This window comes from Geotrypetes seraphini, chromosome 3 (assembly GCF_902459505.1).
Source record: "Geotrypetes seraphini chromosome 3, aGeoSer1.1, whole genome shotgun sequence".
Taxonomy (NCBI): domain Eukaryota; kingdom Metazoa; phylum Chordata; class Amphibia; order Gymnophiona; family Dermophiidae; genus Geotrypetes; species Geotrypetes seraphini.
Window position 1 is genome coordinate 339691407 of NC_047086.1, and position 12925 is coordinate 339704331.

A 12925-nucleotide genomic window follows, 5' to 3' on the forward strand; every position below is an offset into this window, starting at 1 on the left:
TAAAACAGGACCCATGGTAATGGTAATGTTAACACTAGTTACATTGATAATTACACACCTGAATGCATAAATAAAAATAAATACTCAAATTTTGTCTCAAATCATAAAATAAATACATGCTCAAACTATTTCAGTAGAAAGTCTTATTAGAATATGATGCTCATCCAATGATGGAGTTTCTAGCAAAAAATAAAAAGATGGAATATGTGATATGTAGACTTTGGGGAAGAGTGACCATCTTTAATTATAAAAGTACACAGTTTTGTCACCTAAGTTGGGTGGTTGGTTGGGTTTGTTTTTTGTTTTGTTTTTTTAAACTTTGTTGCACTGTTTTGAAATACTTCTGTATTTTATTTCTTTTAGATCCAGCCCTATGATAAGATAAAAGCAAGAGGTCTGCCTGATGATATAGCTTCTGTCTTGAACAAGCTGGTAGTGGTTAAACTGAATGGAGGTCTGGGGACTAGCATGGGCTGTAAAGGCCCAAAGAGTCTTATTAGTGTACGCAATGAGAATACCTTTCTGGACCTAACTGTGCAACAAATTGAGGTAAGTGCATGGGCACTCTGGTTCACTGAAACTTAACAATCGACTTCAAACATGTTTTATTGTATGTGTTAGAGAATGACACGGTGGCTGTAACCCGCTGAAATGGTGAGGGGGAAAAAGTGCTCACTGCAGGTACGGGGACAAGGCCATCCACTGCCCTGTGGAGTGGTGAATGGCCTTGTCCCCGCAGTTAAAGGAGGGAATGTGTGCGGTCACCAATCGCTCATGGCCCCCTCCCTCCTTCCTACTTACCCATCTCCCTCTCTCCTCCTTACCTTTGCAGCGCGTTTTGAGTAACTTCTTTACAAAACCGTCGGAGCCTGCAAGCAGTAGCATGCGTGTGTGGGCGAGAGCTTCTCCTCCGACGCAACTTCAAGCTTTGAAGAAGTTACTCAAAACGCGCCGCGAAGGTAAAGGGGAGGGAGGGAGATAGATAGATAGATTCAGGAAGGAGGGAGGGGGCCGCACGAGGGGTGCCGAAGGATGGTGAGGTGGCGAGAGGGAAGGGTGGTGGAGGAAAGGAACAGACGCTGAAAGGACATGGGGAAGACAGAGTGGGGAGAAGATGCTGAAGGGAAATGGGGAAGACAGAGTGGGGAGAAGATGCTGAAGGGAAATGGGGAAAAGAGAGAGGGAAGAAGACGCTGGAAGTCAAGAAGACAGATAAGAACATAAGAAGTTGCCTCCGCTGGGTCAGACCAGAGGTCCATCACGCCCAGCAGCCAGCTCCCGCGGTGGCCCATCAGGTCCTTGACCTGTAAGGTGATCCTTGTTTAAATCATGTAAGCCCCCCTGTCCTTCTGTCTATGCCCTATCATAGCCTATCTCTACCTCTATCTGTATCCCTCAATCTCCTTATCTTTCAGGAACTTATCCAATCCTTCCTTGAAACCCGGTAGTGTACTCTGTCCTATCACAACCTCTGGAAGCGCATTCCAGGTGTCCACCACCTTCTGAGTGAAAAAGAATTTCCTAGCATTGGTTCTAAACCTGTCCCCTTTCAATTTTTCTGAGTGCCCCCTTGTTCTAGTGGTTCCCAGTAGGCTAAAAAATCTGTCCCTTTCTATCTTCTCTATGCCCTTCATGATCTTGAAGGTCTCTATCATGTCTCCTCTGAGTCTCCGCTTTTCCAGGGAGATGCCAGACTATTGGGGAGCAGAGGGAAGAAGATGGGTGCCAGACCAATTTGGGGGGAGAGGGGGTGAATGGAGAAGCACAGTAACGGAGCAAATGGAAGACGCAGAGAGAAGACAGACAGTGGATGGAAAGAATTGAATGAGAAGATGAGGGAAGCAGAAACCAGACAACAAAGGTAGAAAAAAAAATTTCTATTTCTTTTTTTTATATTTTTGCTTTAGGATAAAGTAGTATATTAGTTGTGTTTATAAAAATTTATAAACAAAGCCCTGCCAGCTGAACATCTCTTTCTCTAGTTCAGCAGCCAGAACTTTGATTTATAAGGGAGGAATAAGCTAAATATTGCAGTACTGACGCTTGTATGGATGCTCTGGGGTTAATAGTCGCGGGGACAGTGGTTGCGGGGACGGGGACAAATTTTTTTCCACGTGTCATTTTCTAGTATGTGTATTATTTTCCTTAATGAATTTGACAGTGAAAACAGGTTTAGGTTATAGAAATGGATTGTTATATGTGCCACAAGGTTTTCTCCTTATTTAATTTCCTACCTCCCCCTTCCCCCTAAATGTACTTAGTCTGGTCATTGCAATGATGGTCCTGGAGTAAAAGCTACATATCGGGGGAGGGAGGGGGTGTCTTTCTGGACCTCTGCAGTCATGAGTCCTGAATTCAGTCACTAAGAACTTTATACCCGAGTAGTGACAGTGTAACCACAGCATCCTCTGCCCTAGACAAAACCACATAAGATTTGACTTTGGGATCTTCACACAATAGTGAACGATACTACTAGATACTGGTCTGCTCAGGTATAACCACAATTGCAAAGCATTACAAGTGTCCAGGCTACATAGCATGACCCTGAGTAAGCTGCTAGAAACCTTTCATATTACAATGAGCCATTTTAATCTTCAGAAAAGTGATACTATCTACTGTACATAAGTCCTCCATCTTGGCGTCATTTCACTTTGAAGTGGGGAGGGTGGATTTTAATTTCATCCTTTTCAAATATTAAATATGTATAGTTCCAATAATAGTAATCTTTCTCTGTAGTTGCTTCCTGCCGCTTTGGGAGGAGTATTGACCCTTCATGACACATGACTACCCAATTTCTGATGCTCAGTTAAGGTTTTGCAGCTTATGGTAGACAGTCTCAATTCAAAACATTTAAGATTGCAATATTATGTATTGCTCTTATAAGCACAGTAGCCTTCTAATGAAAAATATACCTTGGTTTTATTTGTAGCATCTAAATAAAACTTACAATACTGATGTTCCTCTTGTTCTAATGAATTCCTTCAATACGGATGAAGACACAAAAAAAATTTTGCAGAAATACAGCCACTGTCGTGTGAAAATCTACACATTTAATCAAAGCAGGTACTGTAAAATGGCTGTCTTTTTTAATATTTTTTTTTACTATCCATACTGTTTGCGCCTCCAAAATAGAAGTTGTAGGACTGAAGTTAGTTTGCCCTTCTGTAAGCAGTAGTTAGCTTTCATGCAAGCACATCAAAGCTAGCAAATATAGCTGCTATATCACAGGTGCTCATAAGATAAAATTTGAACATTGAAAGTTTGTGTACATTAAAAAAATATTTGTATTTCTCTGGGGAATTCACAGGCTTATCTTGACATTATGGTAGACTCTTTCTTCTTGCACCTCAATGAATATCAGTAGGGTTACCATATGACTCTAGAAAAAGGAGGATTGATGGAGACATTTGGGTTTTACTTCCATTGAAAGCAATGAAAGTAATACCTGGATGTCTCAATTTGTCATCCTTTTTCTGGTGTTGCTGCAAAATGTCTAAAGCCCTGTCTAATGTTAGAACAAACTAGGGGGGAGGGGTCTTATACAAAGCTGAGGAGCACACTAAATGTCAAGCTGTTTGTCATTTAGTGTGTGGTTTTGATATCGCCTCAGTAAGGCCAATACACAATCCTGTCACTGCAAAACATGAAAGAACCTTAATATATCATAACAGCACTAACTCCCAAAGAGCAGCAACCTTATGTGTGAAAAAATTCACTGTAAATATTACACCAGGTTCTAAAACCTAGTAAGAAAACAGAATAATGGAATTGCTGCTAGATTTCTACATAGAAACATTTCAATTCGTAAATTCAGAATGAAATACTTTTTTTCTACCTTTTGTGGTATTGAGTATTTTATTTTTCCATTCGCTTTGGTCACAGTATCTCTAGCTTTTCTCTCTCTTTTTTTTTTTTTTTTCCTTCTATCTTTGCAGGTTGGCCTGTCCATTTGATATATCTTCTTTCTCCATGCCCACCTTCCATCTTTCTTCTGCATCCCTTTCTATTGCATCCCTTTCTATCCTGTCCAGAATTCCCCTTCGTTGTCTATGTCCCTATCCTACTTCCATGCCTATCATATCTTCTCTTTGCATCACCTCTCTATTCTTTTCTGCCCACATCTTCCACCCTGTGGCTTGCATGTCTCTCTCTCTCTCTCTCTTGCTCTTCCCCTGTGGTCTGCATCTCTACCTCCCTGAGTCTAGTGTTCCCCTCCCAGTAGAACAGTACCTTTCTCTCTTCCACTCTGTCCAAAAGCACCTCTACTTCTCCTTCCACTGTCCCCAGTCCAGCAGCATCTCTTCTCCCCTCCCAGCAGCAATCCCTGAGTTAAAGCTATGGCAGCTGTATAGGCAAAGTTGCACTTGCTGCTAGAAGGGGAGACAAATTGACGGCATCAGCAGAAGGGCAGGAGACTGCAGCAGTAAAGTGGGAGATGGCTGTGCTTCATATCTCCTGCCACTGGTACACATACCATGTGACCATGTGTTTGGAACCTCTGCACTGGAGGACAGAGGGGTAAAAGTGGCACTCAAGGAAGACAAGGCCATAGGTGTGATTCACGTGAAAGGTAGGCACTGAAAATGTAGACCTTGAAAACCCTGGCCTACATTTCAGGCGCCTATCTTTCCTGAAAGTGTAATTCTATAAATGGTGCCGTCGTGTGATTGACATGCAATTGGCAGCCGTTTTTAAGGCAGCTGTCGCCTTTTATAGAATTCGGGCCTTAATGCATAATATGCAAAACAAAACAATACATAACCGTGCAATAATGCAAAGGAAAGATAATAAACTTGTGAGTCTTCATGCTAAGCTACACTGTGGCAATAGACAAAAGTCCTATAAGGCATGAAATTCTGGTTCAGTTTGTGTTTATAAAAAATCTGCACAAAAGTCCCCTCCCCCCAACTTTGAGGACTATTGGTGGAGGACTTCGCTCAGCTTAAAATGGAACAGTGCTCCCACTGGACCCCTACCCACCTCCTCCAACCACAGATGTGCTGGGTTTGTAGGGAAATGGGATGCATTGTAAATTTTTTTTTGAGAAAAGATGTAAGGTTTGGACTATTTTTAATTTGTTAAAAGCACCTTTAAAAAGAGGATGAGCTGCCGTACAGTGAAAGATTAGAGAAACTGGGCTTCTTTCCCCTCGAACAGAGGAGATTGAGAGGGGACATGATTGAAACATTCAAGGTACTGAAGGGGATAGACTTAGTAGACAAGGACAGGTTGTTCACCCTCTCCAGGTTAGGGAGAACGAGAGGGCACTCTCTAAAGTTGAAAGGGGATAGATTCTGTACGAACGTAAGGAAGTTCTTCTTCACCCAGAGAGTGGTGGAAAACTGGAACGCTCTTCCATAGGCTGTCATAGTTAACTGTGTTGGGTCCATTGGGAAACAGTAATCATAAAGTGATCAAATTTGAGCTGATACTGGGAGTAATGTCGCAAAAGAAATCTACTCTAGAGCCATTTAATTTTTGAAAGGGTGACTATGATAAAATGAGGAAAATGAAGCTAAAAGAATCGGTTGCAAAGATTAGGACTGTAAACCAGGCATGGATGTTATTTAAAAATACCATCATGGAAGCCCAGACCAGATGTATTCCACGTATCAGCAAAGTGGAAAGAAGAGGAAACGAGAGCAGGCATTGTTAAAAAATAAAGTGAAAGAGACTATTAGAGCCAAAATCTACATCCTTTAAAGAATGGAAAAAGGATCCGAATGAAGAAAATAAGAAGAGACGCAAGCACTGGCAAGTTAGATGCAAAGCATTGATAAAGAAAGCTAAGAAAGAGAATATGAAGAGATATTTGCAAGAGAGGCAAAAACTCAAAATAATTTTTTTTAGGTACATCAGAAGCAGAAAACCTGTGAAGGAATACATGGGACTGTTGTATTATCAAGGAGCAAAAGGGGCATTCAGGGAGGATGGGCCATAGCGGAGAGACTGAATGAATTCTTTGCTTCGTTCTTTACGGAAGAAGATATAAGAGATCTACCTGAACTGGAAGTGTTTTTCAAGGGTGATGATGTGGAGGAACTGAAAGAAATATTGGTGAATCTAGAAGATGTACTAAGCCAAATCAAAAAGTTAAAGAGTGATAAATCACCTGGACTGGATGGTATACATCCCAGGGAACTAACAAGAAATTGCTGTCCTGCTATTAGTGATATGTAACCTGTGCTAAAATTGTCTGTAGTACCTGAAGATTGGAGGGTGGCCAATGTTATGCCAATTTTAAAAAAGGGTTCCAGGGGAGATCCAAGAAATTACAGACTAGTAAGCCTGACTTCAGTGCTGGGCAAAATGGTGGAAACAATTATAAAAAATAAAATTGTGGAACACATAGACAAACACGATTTAATGAGATAGTCAGCTGAGGGAGATCTTGCCACCTCATATGAGGAAAGACTAAAAAGGTTGTGGTTCTTCACCTTGGAACAGCTGAGGGGGGGGGGAGATATGATTGAAGTCTACAAAATCCTGAGTGGAGTAGAACAGGTATAAATGGATCGATTTTATTTCTTCAAAAATGACAAAGACTAGGGGATACTCGAAGTTACGAGGAAATACTTTTAAAACCAATAGGAGGAAATATTTTTTTCACTCAGAGGATAGTTAAGCTGTGGAACGCATTGGCAGAAATTGTGGTAAGAGTGGATAGTATAGCTGATTTTAAGAAGGGTTTGGACATTTTCCTGGAGGAAAAGTCCATAGTATGTTATTGAGAGAGACAGACATGCTTGCCCTGGATTGGTAGCATGGTATGTTGCTAATCTATGGGTTTTGGCCTGATACTAGTGACCTGGATTAGCCACCATGGGAACGAACTACTGGGCTTGATGGACCGTTATGCTGATCCAGTAAGGCTATTGTTAGAACATAAGAATTTGCCACTGCTGGGTCAGACCAGTGGTCCATCGTGCCCTGCAGTCCACTCCAGCGGTGGCCCCTAGGTCAAAGACCAGTGCCCTGAGATAAGACCTACCTGCTTACGTACTGGTTCAAAAGGAACCCATCCAACTTTGTCTTTAAATCACTGAAGGGTGTTTTCCCCTATAACCGCCTCCGGAAGAGCGTTCCAGTTTTCCACCACTCTGGGTGAAGAAGAACTTCCTTACGTTTGTACGGAATATATCCCTTTTTAACTTTAGAGAGTGCCCTCTCGTTTTCCCTACCTTGGAGAGGGTGAACAACCTGTCTTTATCCACTAAGTCTATCCCCTTCAGTATCTTAAATATTTCTATCATTTCCTCTCTCAATCTCCTCTTTTCAAGGGAGAAGAGGCCCAGTTTCTATAATCTCTCGCTGTACGGCAACTCCTCCAGCCTCTCTACCATTTTAGTTGCTCTTCTCTGGACCCTTTCGAGAAGTACTGTGTCCTTCTTCATGTACGGCGACCAGTGCTGGATGCAGTACTCCAGGTGAGGGCGCACCATGGCACAGTTCAGCAGCATGACAACTCTCTGATCTGTTCGTGATCCCCTTTTTAATCATTCCCAGCATTCTGTTTGCCCTTTTTGCCGCCGCCGCCGCCCATTGCACGAATGGCTTCATCGTCTTGTCAACCAGTACTCCCAAGTCTCTTTCCTGGGGGGGTCTCTCCAAGTACCACCCCTGACATCCTGTGTTCGTGCATAAGATTTTTGTTACCGACATGCATCACCTTACACTTATCCACGTTAAACCTCATCTGCCATGTCGCAGCCCATTTCTCGAGCTTGTTTATGTCATGTTGCAGATGTTCGCAATCCTCCTGTGTCTTCACTACTCTGAATAACTTTGTATCGTCCGCAAATTTAATCATCTCACTCGTCGTACCAATTTCCAGATCGTTTATAAATATGTTGAAGAGCAAGGGTCCAAGCACCGAACCCTGCGGCACTCCACTGGTGATGCTTTTCCAGTCCGAGTATTGTCCATTTATTCCCACTCTCTATTTCCTATCCGCCAGCCAATTTTTAATCAAGTTTCAAGTTTATTATAAATTTGATTAATCGTTTATTCAAAATTCTAAACGATGAACATATTACAAAATTGTGGGGGCAGCAAAACAAACAAAGAACTAAACCTTACACCCTCGATTCCATGACTCGCAATTTTTTGAAGTAGTCGTTCATGCAGAACCTTGTTGAAAGCCTTCTGAAAATCCAGATTATGTCGATTGGGTCACCCTTGTCTGTCCATCTGTTTACTCCCTCGAAGAAGTGCAGTAAGTTCATCAAGTAAGATCTTCCTCTGCTGAAGCCATGCTGGCTGATCCTCCTCAGGTCATGTCCGTCAAGGTGCTCAATGATGCGGTCCTTTATCAGCACTTCTACCATCTTTCCCGGTACCAAGGTCAGACTCACCGGTCTGTAGTTTCCCGGATCACCCCTCCAACCTTTCTTGAAGATCGCTGGAACATTCGCCACCTTCCAATCTTCCGGAACCCTTCCCGATGTGACAGATTGTCTATCAGTTGAAGCAGTTCAGCTATAGTCCCTTTCAGTTCCTTGATTACCCTCGGATTAATGCCATCCGGTTCTTATGGCCTGAATTGCTGCTATCTATATCTTCGGGCAACCTGCACAGGCTCTGCAGGGTTTCCCTCTACTGTGGTCCCACCCTCAATGATGTTACTTTCTCTTTTTTCAAAGGCAGGACCATGGTAGGGAGAAGCCTGCAGAACCAGCAGCAGGATGCCTATTGGAATTGGCATGCTGAGGTACATAGGGGGAGCCTTAGAAAGAGGGGCACATGCAAGGTCAGGGCCTTCATTTGGAGTAGATATCATTTGGGGCAGAGGGGAGACAGTGTAACGGATCCTGACTGGGGGGAGGGGTAAGAAATAAGAAATGCTTGAGGGGAAAGAGATGATGGATTGTGGAGAATCTGCACAGCTGGGAAAGAGTGAAGTGCTTGTTTGGGGGAGGGGGGAGAGTGAAATGCTCAGGAAGGATAGGTGGAGAAGAGGATAGGAAATTCTAACTTATGGGAATGGGCGAGAGATACTGGCTGGGGAGGGCCGGGGTGATAAAATACTGGTTCAGGGATAGGGAAGAGAGTAAGATGATGGGGGGGACAGGGGAGTAAGATGCTGGTGGGGAGACAGGGAAGATAGTGTGAGATGCGGGGTGGGAGACAGGGAAGAGTATGTGAGGTGCTGGCTGAGGGGGGGAGACAAGGGGGAAAGTATGTGAGATGCTGGCTGGGGAGGGAGACGGGGGAAGAGGGTGTGAGATGCAGACTGAGGGAGGGACAGGGGGAATGAGTGTGAGATGATGGCTGGGGGGAGCCTAAAATTCTGGATAATAATTAGCAAAAATATTTAAATATTGTCAAACATGCAGAATTTGGATTTTTTTGCACAGAATTCTGCCAGGAGTAACAGAGGAGAGAATTAAAAGGGAAAAACAGGGCCACTCTGTGTGTGTGTGGGGGGGGGGAGTTGCTGTACAGAAAGCACTCTCCATGCAAGTTGCTTCTCAGTGAGGAGTGTCTATAAAGTCACTACACTCTCCTGATTACATCACATGCAAGGCTTTTGGAAAAGGTCAAAGGGACCTGTTAGGACCACGTTAAGAGGTGCATACCAGATGACTTATAAATGCTGGAGAAACTTTATAGAATGGACACATTTTATAACTAGGGCTGTTTATTCTAGGGATTTATGAATTGTAAATTTTGGTGTTTTATTTTCAATTCAGTTAAGGGTTTTGGGAGGGTCCTAAAATGCTGCATCTTATTAGTATATTTTATATAGATTACCATTTGGACATTTGAAGTTGAATCAGTGATAGGTTGTTCAAATTATAGATTCTTGCATCATATTTATCACTGTGAAAGAAGTTTGTATAATTAAAAAGATGGGCACAAGAGCTCATTCTTTAAGTTACATTTGATTCTAGTGTACACTGTTTAGTAGAGAGGAGACATTGTAGATCAGGGGTGCCCAATACGTCGATCGCGATCGACAGGTCGCTCGCTCAGGCAACCCCAGTTGATCGCAGAGCGGGTTCCCTTCTTCCCTTCTCTTTTTTCCCCTCCTGACTGGCCCACCTATTGAAGAACGCCAGCCAATCAGAGTGCTGGCAGGGCGGGGTGAAGGTCAGTGGCATACCAGTGTTCTCCCTAGGGCCTTTTAGCTGGGCGGTGCACCCAGCTATCATCCGCTCCAGAATTCTGCTGCTGCTGCCGCTGCTCAACATTTAAAAAAAAAACCGGCTTGGATAGCTTATGCTCCGGGGGCTAACGTGTGCTTGTACCGGCTTCCCTTCTCTTCCCTCTGAAACCGGAAGTTATTTCGGGGGGGGGGGGGGGAGAGAGAAGGGAAGCCGGCACGCACATGTTAGAGCCCCGTTCGCAGGATAAAGCGGGAGACAGGTCAGTGAAGCTTGCGATTTGCTCTTCTTGCTGCCAGGTCCTGCCTACTTTCTGTTTCCTCAAAGGCAGGACCCGGCAGCATTTCTCTCAATAGGTCGATCTTGGGCCGATCAGCCTTCCTCTCCCCGACGTCAATTCTGCCGTCGGAGAGGAAGTTCTGGCCAGCGGAACTTCCTCTCAGACGGCAGAATTGACATTGGGGAGTGGAATGCTGGTCGGCCCGAAGCAGGGAGAGCTTGGGGGCCTGTTATCCGATGGCAGCGGCAGTGGCAGTGGCTTGGGGGAGGGCAGGGAGGGAGAAAGAGGGCAGGCAGGGAGACAGAAGGAAAGAAGAGAAACAGAAAAAAAGAAAGGGGGCATGAAGAGAGAAAGAAAGAGAGGGCAGGGAGAGAGGAAGAAAACGTTGGGGGGGGGGGGAATGAGGTCAGGAGGAGAGGAAGCATACAGGCTAAAAGAAGGGAAGAAAGATTGGATGCAGTCAGAAGAAGAAAGTGCAACCAGAGACTCATGAAATCGCCAGACAAGGTAGGAAAAATGATTTTATTTTAAATTTAGTGATCAAAATGTATCTGAATTTATATCTGCTGTCTATATTTTACATTATGGTCCCCTTTTACTAAACTGCAATAGAGTTTTTTAGCGCAGGGAGCCTATGAGCGTCGAGAGCAGCGCTGGGCATTCAGCGCAGCTCCCTGCGCTAAAAACTGCTATCATGGTTTAGTAAAAAGGGAGGGGGGTATTTGTATGGTTGTTACTGAGGTTATAGTGCATAGAGTCATCTGCTTTGACCTCTTTGAAAAACCCTGGAATAGGAATGATGATTAACATTTTCTATGTGTAGTGTGCTTTGTGTTTTTTTTAAATTTTTTGTTGGTAGATCATTTTGACTTGGTCATTTTAAAAGTAGCTCGCAAGCCCAAAAAGTGTGGGCACCTCTGTTGTAGATGATGATAAAGATTCAAGTAGATTAAGATAATTTTAACATGCCTATATTAAAAATGCACATGCTATTATGTGGAAACATTGATGCAATATTAATAATCCAATTGTGTAGATTTTAACTATTTTATACATTGCTACAGAATTACAATTGTTTTCACTTTAAACCTAGACTAACACAAGAGTCATTCTTTTCCTTGATGGGCTTTCAGGGCCACTGCTTGGCAACTCTCAAATTCTTTTGCAGTATTTTATTTTAAGCTCTCTTTTATAAGTAGATTGATTTTCAATCATTTGGATTAATAACAATTGCCAACATAAAACATTGTCTTTCAGGTATCCTAGGATCAATAAAGAGTCTTTACTGCCTATAGCCAAGGATGTCTCTTACACAGGGGAGAATACAGAGGCCTGGTATCCTCCAGGTCACGGTGATATTTATGCCAGTTTCTACAATTCTGGTCTACTGAATACCCTTATAGACGAAGGAAAGGAGTATATTTTTGTTTCTAACATAGATAATCTAGGTGCAACGGTGGATCTGTATATCCTTAATCATCTTATGAATCCACCAAATGGGAAACGTTGTGAATTTGTCATGGAAGTTACTAATAAAACGAGAGCAGATGTAAAGGTAAATTGAGCGATTATAAACTAGTTTTCAGTGAATAAATTGATAATGTGGGTTTATATGATGGAAATGATCTAATCATGATGCTGGAAGCACACAAAGCAACACAATTTTCCTCAAAGACATAGATCAAAGAAAAAACAAGTGGGAAACTAGAGATGATTTCAAAAACAAACTTATTAAAAGCAAAGATTCATTCTGTAAATGTAAAAATGCTACAGGAGTTTCGGTACAGAAAACTGTAACTTCTTAAGGAGTCTGTGACTATTTTGCAGGCGATTTTTCAATAAACCAATGTGGTTGGTTGGGTTTCTTAAGATTGTTATCGCGACCTTAGAATTACAGGGTTCTAAATGACAATTTTCAGTATTTTTTAACTCCGATGACTTCCGGGTTCTATCTGACATGTAGATGTTGCAACACTCACGAGGATTTGGAGAAACTCTGTTCTGGTGTTAAATTAATAAATAAATCTGCACATGTCATTGAACACCAAATTGCCCCACAAACCTCCACTTCAAATTCCTGAGAATGACTTTCAGTACAGTTAGAACCATGTAATTCTAAGGTCGCGAAATGTAAAAAAAGACTCGGTGCTGCAGGCATTTCGGTACAGAAAACTGTACCTTCTTAAGGAGTTTGTGACTATTCTGTAGATTTTTCAATAAGCCAATGTGGTTGGGTTTCTTAAGATTGTTTTGAAAAAACATGTACTCGCAGTGAGTGGTGCTGGAGACAGAAAAACCTTTTGGTTGCTTTTCTCTCTGTTTAATTTCATCTTGAGTACATGTTTTTTTCAAAACAAATTTAATAAACCTGACCACATTAGTTTATTGACAAATCTCCTGTAGAGTAGTCAGACTCTTGAAGAAGGTACAGTTTTCTGTACCAAAATACCTGCAGCATTGAGTCTTTGTTCCACTCCCAGGGGCCGTAAATGTAAAAATCTTCCAGGATACATTCGCCAGCAGCAAAATGTTCAGAACT

At 42.6% G+C, this 12925-nt stretch overlaps 1 protein-coding gene across 4 annotated transcripts in view; it reads left to right on the forward strand.

Annotated features, from left to right (window-relative positions):
* Positions 1-12925, forward strand: part of UGP2 (UDP-glucose pyrophosphorylase 2) — a 100313-nt gene that overhangs the window by 44208 nt on the left and 43180 nt on the right. For all 4 annotated transcript variants that reach the window (XM_033936042.1, XM_033936040.1, XM_033936043.1 and 1 more), the window contains exons 4-6: positions 364-549; positions 2930-3063; positions 11644-11941. In XM_033936042.1, coding sequence (XP_033791933.1) covers positions 364-549; positions 2930-3063; positions 11644-11941 — 618 coding nt within the window. The remainder of the gene's footprint in view (positions 1-363; positions 550-2929; positions 3064-11643; positions 11942-12925) is intronic.